Raw genomic sequence first — 12073 nt, forward strand, 5'->3', positions numbered from 1 at the left:
TATCCTACAATGCATTTGCAGTGCTCATACTGAATCTAACATTTGGGATACTTGACTAGTCAATTGAGGAAATCTTCTCCATAGACATTAAAATCCACAAGATCTTAATACCATCTGCAAATTTCCACACAAACAGTCATCTTAACCGATTCATTAGAAATACAATCAAATCATATTTTGTTATCTTTAAAAAATGATTCATTAGACAATGTAGTTCAACATAATCCTAAAACGACAACAGAAAGGGTGGTTATAGGTGTAATACACAACCTCCACATTAAGTTGGGGATCAAAATTACCTTTTGGTATTAATACTGCTTCTGCCATAATTAAATTTTTCTTTTAATAAGCCCACTGGCTATTTGCAAGATATTAAGTTGGAGATCAAGATTACTTTTATATATATACATATCTGTTGCCATGTAAAAGCAACCATGCTAGTATCATGTAAAAAAACACCCACCACACTCTGTAATGTAGTTAGTATTAGGAAGGACATCCAACCCCAGCTCTCAGGCTGGCCATCTCCTGTAAAGTCATGCATTAAACGATGATGATGATGATGATGATGATGATTCAAATCTTATGATGGAAGCAGCTCCTAACTGTAAACATTACTGATATCATACATTTAATGTATGTGTGTTGTTTAAATGCATTTAAGCTGCAGTATTTCATCAAGGTTTGGTCCATTTAGAGAGATAGTGTTTAAAAAGAAACATAGTATGCTTCAAAGCCCAGTGAAATGAATCACCTCAGGAGTGAATGAGAGTAACATATCAAGATTTTACTGTTACTTCAGCTCATCAGTGCTGTATACCTGATCCACCCTCGAAATGAATTCAAATTGCTGGTCTGTAGTATATACAGTTAGCATAAAAAATCTATCTGCTGATGTGCCAGAGTGCTGCACAAGTAAAACAAAATTCAAATTTTGTGTTAGAAGCAGCACCAATAATATAAACACTCATGGAGAAGACCATTAAATACTTTTCTCTTCTTAGTTCTCAAAGTTGGGTCCCTTTTACAAAACTGGTGTGACGGTGTGTGTTTTGTGAGAAAACTTTATTGCAGAAGGAAACAATACAAGAATGCAAATGAATAATATAATATTAGTTTTGAAAGAGAGATGAGAGGAGAAACAGACTAACTGACAGACTGACCGATGGATACACAGGCAGGTAGACAGGCAGGCATGCAGACGGAAAGATAGATTATTGTAAGAAAGCTTTATTAAAGATGGAAACGATAAAACAACACAAACAAATTAAAGAAATTTACAATCATTTTTCAATGCAAGAGAAAGAATGAGAGACAGAGAAGAACGAGAGAATGATAGACAGAGAGTGAAATAGAGAGAAATGGGAACAAACGGATAGATAAATAATTTATTTTATTTGAAAGTCAACCATACTTTGATACAAAGAGAATATACATTGCTTGAACAAGACTGAGATAATCAAAAAAGGCAATATTCTTAGACTAAGCTGTCTTCCAGAGCATTTATTTTCAAAAGAAAAGTAAGAAACAATGTTAAATTCAGGAGAGGGACATAAAAATAACATAAAATATAAAAGTAAATGGAAATTTAGGGGGGGAAAAAAAAAGAGAAAAAGTTTAAGAAATTAAAGAAAATATATGAAATACATGCGTGAAAATAAAATTAAAAAGGATACACATAGATTCAAAAAATGAAAGAAATTTTGAAAAACAAATTAAAAAAATAGAGATACATTTTTTTTTAAATTAGGAGATAGAAACACACACACACACAAATGTACACATAAATACTAAAAATGAAAAAGCTATGAAAAAGGAAATTATAAAATATATTTAAAACTTAATAAATGGACACACACATTTATATATATATATATATATATACACACACATACATACATACATACATAAATACATACATACATACATACATACATACATATGTATGTGTGTACGTACATCATCATCATCATCATCATCTTTTAACATCCACTTTTCTAATGCTTGCATGATCAGGACAAGGTTTATTTGAGGCATATCTTCTACAGCTGGATGCCCTTCCTGTCAACAATCCTCACCTGTTTGCACATGGCCAGACATGTTCTCACAGAATATTGGAAATTAATGACGTTGCTTGCATGACAGTGACACTCATTTACAACTACCATGTGATGTCAAGAAAAGAGACACAAAAGCACAAACACACACACACACACACACACACACACACACACACACACACACACACACACACACACACACACACACACACACACACACATACATGTACAGTAATCCCTTGCCATATCACAGTTCACCTATCACACACTCAGTACATTCCAGATTTTTGTGGCTAATATATGTAAATTTATATCACGGACTCCTCAGTATATCCAAGTCTCTGCAGTCAATAGGTATTTATATTTTTTTAGATTTTAATTATTTCTGCGTGAGGTTTTGGAACGTAACACCTGCGATAGTGAGGGATTACTATATATATATATATATATATATATATATATATATATATATATATATATATATATATATATATATATATATATATATGTATGTATGTATGTATGTATGTATGTATGTATGTATGTATGTATATATATATATATAAAGAAACATTGGTTATAGAACAAACATTAAATTTGGGTCAACGACTTTACATACAACACCACCCCTCAAACATTTAATCATATATAAAAATCACCATGGTTCACAAACACATAAAAATAATACATATACATAAAATCACAGAAGGTAAAAGTATATAATCGAATAAAATACTAATAGAACAGCCTATCGAAAATGTTAAATATAAACGGCTAAAAATTCCCAAAAAACCTAAATAGACAAATATAAAATAAGTAAAAGTAAAATAAAATAAAATAAAATAAATATCCACAGACTAAAAAAGTTTTATCAGACAAGTAAAATATTTATAAAAAATTTTTTTTTAATTTAAAAAAAAATATTTGAGAAAGTCTTTTACTTCCCTCACACAAGTAGGTCCAAAGTTCATAAGTAAACAGACTTTCACAGGTCAAATTCACATGCATCTCGAAAAAGGTCTTTTACTCCCTCCACACAAGTACGTCCAAAAGTTCATAATGAGCAGACTTCACAGGTCAAATTCAATATTCATATATATCTATAGCTATTTCTGGAGCTCACCATCGCAGTTTATTTACATTAAAGTGCAACACGGCAATGACCCCCTCATCAGGATAAACAGGAAACAGGAGACACGCACAGATCAAAATTTTTAAAGAAATTTTGATAAGTCTTCAAAATCATTTGGACAGAAAAAATATGAACTCTGTAGACAAGGTTAAAGTATTTTTCATCACAGACAAGTGAATTTTGGAAGAGAGGCCTTGCAAGTCTACCAGATAGATGGAAGAGCATTGTAGCAAAATGAAAGAGAGTATATTTCAGATTAAAAAACTTTGTTTATCTTAGTTTTGAAAAATAAAAGAGGTATAAAAAAAAACGCATTATTTATGGGATGACCCAACATATATGTATATATATATATATATAAGATTAATGTAATATAAAGCTGAAGCAAATAAACACCAAATATACAGTGCGTGTGTTTTTATTGGCTAAACTGGCAATATGACCATCCCCAAGTACAACAACATATATATATATATATATATATATATATATATATATATATGCATCAAAACGGTTTGGTTCAAATTGGTTGGTACTCTTCAGTTTCAAATGTGATGCTAGTTGTCAGCCATTTTCAATTTGAAAATTGAAAATGGCTGATGACTAGCATCACGATTGAAACTCAAGTATACCAACAAATTTGAATCAAACTATTTTGATCCATACATGTAACTCCCAATAAATTGATTGCATACTCTTCTTTTGTTTGTCCACTCACTTGTATGTGTATATATATATATATATATATATATATATATAGACATACATACACATACAAATATATATATGTATATGTATATTTGTGTGTTGAGTGTGTGTTTGTTTTGTGTCTCCTAGGCTTGACATCACATGATAGTTGTAAATGAGTGTTACTGCCATAGAAACTGCATCGTTCATTTTCAATGTTCTTCAAGAACATGTCTGGCCATGGAGAAAATATAATCTTGTTTGAAAACAGGTGAGGAGTAGCAACAAGAAGAGATTCTGGTCACAGAAAATCCATTTCAGATAAATTCCGTTCAACCCATGCTAGGATGGAAAAGTGGATATTAGGAGATGATGACTATGATGATGATGTTAAATAGCCACATAAATAGCAACCTCACCCAAATACTTTTCATGAAGAATGGCACGAGAAAGAGTAAGTATTGATCTCTAAAGCTTGAGTATGTATTTTAAGTTAAATTAAGCATGATGGTCTAATATTTAAATTTGGCATTATCAGAATAATAGCTTGGTTTTTACAAAAAACTTCACATTAACATATTATCGACTTGATATAGATATATGCATGCATACATATACAAATATATATATATATATAAAATACACACACATATAATATATAATATGTAATATATGTAATATATAATATATAATATATATATACATATATATATATATATACATATATATATATATATACATATATATATATACATGTATATACATATATATATATATACATATATATATATACATATTTATATATATATATATATATATATATATATATATATATATATATATATATATATTTAAAACACATAATATATTAACACACACATATATATATATATATAAATGGCATCTAAAGAAAAAAAAGATACTTCTTTCATGCATTGTTTTTGTAATAAATTTAAATTTAAAAGCCTATAAAGTATGTTTCTTTTTTTTTTTCTTTTAATTCTTAGTGGTTCTTTCGATTGCTGAAAAATAAAGAAACACATCAGAACTGCCATAATATATGATAATTTTCTGTGACTCATGCAACATTGTGTGTGTGTGTGTGTGTGTGTGTGTGTGTGTGTGTGTGTGTGTGTGTGTGTGTGTGTGTGTGTGTGTGTGTGTGTGTTGTGTGTGTGTGTGTTTCTGTTTGTGTGTGTGTATATATAAGGTATGTTTATGTATGTATGTATGTCTTTCTCTGTATGTATGTATATGTGTGTGTGTGCGTGTTTGCGCACGTGCATGTTTGAGTGTCTTTGTGTGTGTTTGTGTGTGTGTGTTGACTGTTAAAAGAAGAGAATGAATGATCAATAGCAAGTTCATGAGAAACAACAATTTTTTCCCTTCAAATCCCAGTGTGACACCTTGAGCAAATGTCTGCTACTAAAACCACAGGCTAACCAATGCCTTAGAAGTGAATTTGCTAGATGGAAACTGTGTGGAAGCCCACTGTATACATTGTGTACTGTGTAGTAAAAAGATTGCATCCCAACCACATGGGTCTGGTTTCACTTCCACTGCATGGCAATTTGGACAAGTGTCTTCTACTATAGACTCAGGCCAACCAAAGCTTTGTGAATGCATTTAGTAGGCAAAAACTGAAAGAAGTCCATTGTATATATATGTATCTATCAACCTGCTACATATCAAAAGCTAGATCTGTAGATAAATCAAGGTTCCAGCAAGTTGGACAGAGATATTTTGGTAGAATGGTGTAGTAGAGAGAGACATAGAACCTAAGAGACAATCACGGAAAAGGTAAAATTAAGGTGTGGAGCAAGAAACAATATCAAGTAGGTAGAAGAGAAGGTAGACATCAGGTGTATCTAACAAGGAAAGAAGCTAGAGTTTAGCAGTTTGCCAATTTTCTATGACTCAAGAATCAGGTGTGGGAGGTACTCTGAAAAATAAAACAGGGTATCAGTGTATATCAAGATGTACACTGATGTACAGCAGAAATTGCACACATAATGATAGGGGTGCAATCATTCTCACAGAGACCATGTAAAATAGAGATATAGAGACGCTGTTAGGGGAAGTTTCTGCACAAATGACATAATGGGAGAAAGGGAGAAAGATAGAGTGATAGCAGGGACCACTGTTGCTATCACCATGTTCATCATTTTGTCTCTATTTTTCCACATTTGCATAGGTTGGATGGTCCTTGTCTAGCAAAGTATTTTGATGCTTGGCATTGTTCTTTCTTTTTTTTTATTCAAAAGGTTCAGCTTCTTGAGATTATTCTTCATCATTTCATCCCGATCTTCTTCTTCCATAGTTTCCATTTACTTATAGTACTTGGCGCTTCATTTTTTTCAGCACTCAGCATACAACTGACATCTTCTAGATGTGTCATATGCTTATAGCAATAAAGTATCTCTCTTGCACACTGCATCAAATTCCTTTCATAATCAGTTCTCTCAGCTCATATGTGTTCCATTATTCAATGACACTAATAATATGCAACCAGGGAGCATGCTCATCTCATTTCTTTTCAGTCTTTGCAAACTCTTTGCATAGAAGCCCACATCTCACTACAATCCTAAATTGCACTTTGTACACAAGGTACATACAATATTTCCTTCACTTGGAAAAGAGAAACTCTTTGTTAACAGAAGTAATTGCTCCCTGAACATACTTCACCTCTTTCTTAATCTAATAACTATAATTTTGGAAGATCTTCCTCTAGAACTAAACAGGAGACCAAGGCAACAAAAACTATCAACTACTTCAAGCGTACATAGTCTGATCAACAAGTATCTGGACTGTTGCTATAGTAACAAAACTAAAGCACAGAGAGTGAAGCCACTTGATACAGATTAACCTTGAACTCTGCTATGCATGTGCACTAAGTTCTAACGTTCTAGCTCACTCCTGCTTTTTACAGCAGTGCTTGGAAGGAAAGTGTGTAGCATGTGATTGTCGCATTGACCATGACACAGAAAGCTGAGCAGAGAATCTGCATCAAATTTTGCCAAAAGCTTGGTGATACCTACTCAGAGGCCTATGCAAAGTTTTCAAAATGTTTTCTTTGTTCTCAACACAATCAAGGAGATCTTGTGCAAATGAAACCTGAGTGTCTATCTGGCAGCTGAAAGCAGTTTTGGCACAAACTTAGCAGACACATATCTCATTCCCAAATCTTCAGTGATAATGGTCTGAACTGAGTTGTAGCAAATCTGCACATTCTCTGATAACTCAGGGATGGTGAGTCGACAATTTCCCTTCATAACTGCATACACATCTGCAATGTTTTTCTCAGTTCTGCTCGTTGCAGGTCTCCCAGAATGTTCAACATTTATCATCATTTTTTCAGCCATCTTGGAAATGTCTGAACCACTCATACACTTGTGTGGCTCATACACTCCTCTCCATACACTTTCTGCAACGTTGCATAGGCCATTGAGCAGGCATCTCTGTCATGGTCAATGCGACGATCACATGCTACACACCTTCCTTCCAAGCACTGCTGTAAACAGTAGAAATGAGCTAGAATGTTAAAACTTAGTGTGCATGCATAACAGGTCAATCTCTGCCAAGCAGCTTCACTTTGCATGCTTTAGCTTCGTGACAATGGCAACAGTCCAGATACTTATTGATCAGACCTAGTATAGAGAAATTTATTTCACCTGTACTCTATTAGTTAACTATTCCTGTATATCTATATCTATCTCACATGGAGTTTACCTTCTCTGGTAGCTTGCTTGTGAGCCACCAGTAGAAGAGCATACAAGAGGATTTTCAAGCCTTGCGCAATCAATTAAAAAACTATACATACATGTGTGTGTGCATGTGTGTGTGTGTTGTGTGTATGTGTGTGTTGTGTGTGAGTGTGTGTTGTGCACGTGTGTGTGTGTGTGTGTGTGTGCGTGCACACGTGCATGTGTTGTGTGAGTATAACCAAAAGTTAAAATTACATAAAAATGTGTTTATAGTTATAAAATGAAATGTGAGTTTCATCAATCTGGGAAGGAAAGTACAAGAACTAATCAATGAGATGTAAAGATATTCTTGGAATATTATAAGAGCTGCTGAAAAAAGATGTACAAAATGGGGAGAATTTATGGCAGATAATAGGCATAAAATATGGTTTAGCAGCTGAAAAAAAAACAAAGGTGTAGAAATGGTATATAAATATAGCTGAAAGTCAGTAATACATATTACACTGAATTCTAGCAGAATATGCCCAATAAGACTGACAGCTAAGTCATACAACATCATAATCATCCAGATTTATGCTCCAACCATCACTTACAATGATGAAGAAATGGAGAAATTCTACTGAGATCTAGGGGAGAAAAAATGACTTGCAAAGCAAAGAAAACACACTTATAATTCAAGATGCTACAATGCAATGATTGGATTAGATATTTGTGATACTTGGAAAGGAATACTCAATAAATTTGACTTGTAAAAATAAAACTTGTAAAAGGAAACCAAGGTTATTAGAATTTGCAAAACAACACAAACTAATTATAGAAAATATACCAGCAGAAACTGTCATGAACAATAACATGGTATTCACCTTGAGGAATACATAAAGCAGATTGATTTTATTATCATCTCACCAAAATATATCAATGGAAGATAAAGGGACAAAAATATACTGATAGAGCATAAATAAGGCTAAAACTCAAATTTTTCCAGGTATAGATATAAGCAATTATTGCTAACTTTTTTTTTCTTATAATGACATTATAAGTTAAGCTCAAATCGGTCATGAAGAAATGAATGTAAGAATAAAAGTTTATCTTGAAAAATTTTAAGACCTGAACACAGCAAAAGAATTTAAATCAGAGACAAGAATAAATCACATCTCTGCAATTTTTTTACAAGATGCTAATGTTCAAGAAATAACAGGAGCATTTGTAGAAGTAATAATGACAACCACCAACATTCTTAATCAGAGAAAAAAAGTAAATCAAGAACTCTTGGATAAATAGAGCTATTTCAGTCAGTTGTGATAAAGGAAAAGACCTGCAACAGAGATGATAAAAATAAAAAAAATAAAAAAAAACAAAAAAACATAGAATGAATATAGAAATGCAAAAATAGGAAGTAAAGTAGCCAAAGATATGAGGAAGTATGAAGATGTCAGATATCAAATAATTCAATTCAAGCATACCAAATATTTACAGAGTTAATCAAACTAAGGACATTGATATAAAAATATATACATCTACATATGAATATGATCCACCCCTCATAATATTCATAATCCAGAGAAGCAAACCCAGAGTTACCCATCAGGAGAATTACAGCAGGATTGCTAATACCAAGTGATCATTGATGTCTATTACTACTTGGTACAGTAGTTATAAACTACTCTACAACACATTTTTAAAAAACAACTTTCACTTTGAACAATTTGTAAAAGTATGTACATTATTAACAAATATTTTTACCGGCAGCATAGTGATGGGAAATGACCTAGTTAAAATTAAACCACTAACCTTCAATCTCTCCTGGAAACTCAGTTTTGATGGGCTTCAAGTATGGAATATCATCATCAATAAGGGTTAACATTTCCTCATTATCAACAGTATTTAGATTGTCGATGTCAGCATCATCTTCAGCTTCAGATTCTGTTAAGCTATCACTGTGGTCACTTCCCCCAGCTTCTGAGCAATTTGAATTGCAGCTTGAAGCTTCTGCTGACAGCCTGTCTTCATTGTCGTAATTTTCAGCCATTGTAGAGTCACTAATATTTAAATCACTGCAAAAAATAAGTATAAAAAAGTAATAAGCAGGGGAAATAACCATGAAATAAAGTAGGAAAAATATCCATGAAATAAACGACAAATATAACGATGTTATCACAAGTAGCAAATGTAACCATGATATAAAAAGCAAATATAATCATGAAATGAATAGCAAACATAACCATGAAGGTACAAGTAACATAGCCATTAAACATGTAGTCGATATGACCATGAAATGAACAGCGAATATAAGTACAATATAAGTAGTAAATATAACTATGATATGAGTAGCAACTATGATAATGAACTTAGTGGTAAATGTAACCAAGAAATAAATAGTAACTATAATATAAGTATGATAAAAGAAGCATATATAATTTTATTTGATTTTGAAATTATCGCTTGCATTTTTCTTTTTTTTTTTTTTTTCAATATGGCTTCTTCTACAAGAGTGCCAATAAGAAGTACTAACACAAAACAAAGACACACTCCCAGCTCAGTGTAGCTAGAAAAATTTTCATATTAACAGTTATTGTGAGGAGGAGTGATAAAGCTTTGGGTGAGAAAACTCAGGCTTTGAAGAGAATCAACTAAGCAGTCTATTTCAAAGTGTATTCAGTTTGAGGACTATGAATAACTCTCAGAATTTTCATAGCATGGCAGTATTTGCCAATTTGAGATCAAATTCTACAGGTATGGAAGTGTCATTACTGGGACCTTTCCAAAATACACAGAGTGCAACAAAACCATTGAACTGTGAAGTTATGTCAAACAGCTGTTGTCATGTATAGAATGGATCTGGCTATCATTTGAGTCCATTACACAGATTGCACCCCTGTCTTCCATGAACCAGGAAAAACAAGCAATTTTCCCCTGCCTGGCAGCTATAGTGAAAGAGGTTGTATAGTGGAGAAGATTGGAAATGCTGAGGATGAGCACTTCCCACTTGAGCTAAATCTTCAAAATCTTCATGGACATTCTCATATTCCCCTTGTAGAGGGAAGTCAGATACAGAGAAGGAGGTGCTACCCTCAAGCAAACTTGTTTTAGAAGATGAGTGGAATTGGTGAGAGTGGCTCTAGTGAGTGGGACTACTTTCAGCATGCACATGAAAGCTGGAGAAAACAGTATGGAAAGGTCACTTTTTGTAGTTAGGATGATACAATGTTTAATGGGTTTCTTTGATTGGGCTTAGGTGATTCTTGCCTCACTTCCCACTGGGAGCCTTTCCCTTATTGATATTCCAGTTTTATGTTTTGTCTTTGTACCATCACCAATGTTTTGTAATTTTGTAGCCAATAGAAAACAGATTATTATAATTGTTATAATGCTGCTGCTTAGCATTAATGTTGTAATGGGGTAAGTTACATTTCCTGTCAGACCAAAAGCCATAGTCTGAATTTTACCATTTGAAACCAAATATATGTTCTTGTCTGTATTGTCAGGTGTGAAATTCAATGTCTTCATCATCATCATCATTTAATGTCTGCTCTCAATGCAGATATGGATTGGGTGGTTTGACAACAGCTAGCAAACCAGAGGACTGCACCAGGCTGCACTGTCTGCTTTGGCAAGGTTTTTTGGGCTGGATACCTTTCCTAACACCAAATATACAAATATATTAAATGAATGTTCTTGAGCTAATGTTCTATTTGAGTGTCACACACACGCAAGCAGATAATGACCATAAGGGGAAAAGCAGAACATTATGTGTTTTTAAATTAGTAGAAACGACAATTGACAAATCATTTCTTATTCAGCTTAACATGACTTCTGATTTGAAACAGTTGAAAAGAAAGCTACTTCTATTCTATGCTGCTGGTTTTTTAAGGTCTGTGGAATAAGTAGTGACAAGATGAAACTTAGAAGTGCTAAGTTGCTGAGAGAAGATTCATTTTTCAGTATTACCTCAAAAATGACCAACAGATTACTGCATTTTTAATGGCCCAAATAAAGTATGAGAAACAGTGAAAGACTTAAAATGTAATCTAATTATGAAGGTGAAACTCTAAACTGTAGCTTGTATAAGTCAAACTACAAATTACCTTAGTTTCATCTCATTACTGAAAGGTAAGGGAAAATGAGTGTAAAATTTCCTGCACCTGAAAAGGATTTCTGAAAGCTAGCTTCACCATATAAAGAAAATAATAGACTGTTGTTCTCCCATTGGATGCAATGCTTGTCTAAAGCTTAATTGTCTGTTACCTATTAGCAACAGCCAGGGAAACTAAAGCAAAAGCAATGGAGAATATAGTGTTTCACCCAGAAACAATAAATTGCAATCAAGATATAGTTCTTGTAACTCATAATGTAAACAAAAGTTACCAGGAAATTACTTTATTCAAATCAAATAAAATAAATGTTCAATTTCATGCTTTTTTTTTTTTACTCAAAACTGGAAAGTAATTTTATGCAATTAACCAAAATTGATGTTATTAGCATATGCAATA

General features: G+C 32.8%; 1 protein-coding gene across 7 annotated transcripts in view; it reads right to left on the reverse strand.

Moving 5' to 3' along the window:
* LOC106875928 (tubulin polyglutamylase ttll6) overlaps positions 1-12073 on the reverse strand; it is a 420072-nt gene that overhangs the window by 335023 nt on the left and 72976 nt on the right. For all 7 annotated transcript variants that reach the window (XM_014924244.3, XM_089344881.1, XM_014924246.3 and 4 more), the window contains one exon: positions 9375-9637. In XM_014924244.3, the coding sequence (XP_014779730.1) occupies positions 9375-9612 (238 nt within the window). In that variant the 5' untranslated portion in view covers positions 9613-9637. The remainder of the gene's footprint in view (positions 1-9374; positions 9638-12073) is intronic.

The sequence above is a fragment of the Octopus bimaculoides genome, chromosome 2 (assembly GCF_046866305.1).
Source record: "Octopus bimaculoides isolate indiv1 chromosome 2, ASM4686630v1, whole genome shotgun sequence".
NCBI classification, from domain to species: domain Eukaryota; kingdom Metazoa; phylum Mollusca; class Cephalopoda; order Octopoda; family Octopodidae; genus Octopus; species Octopus bimaculoides.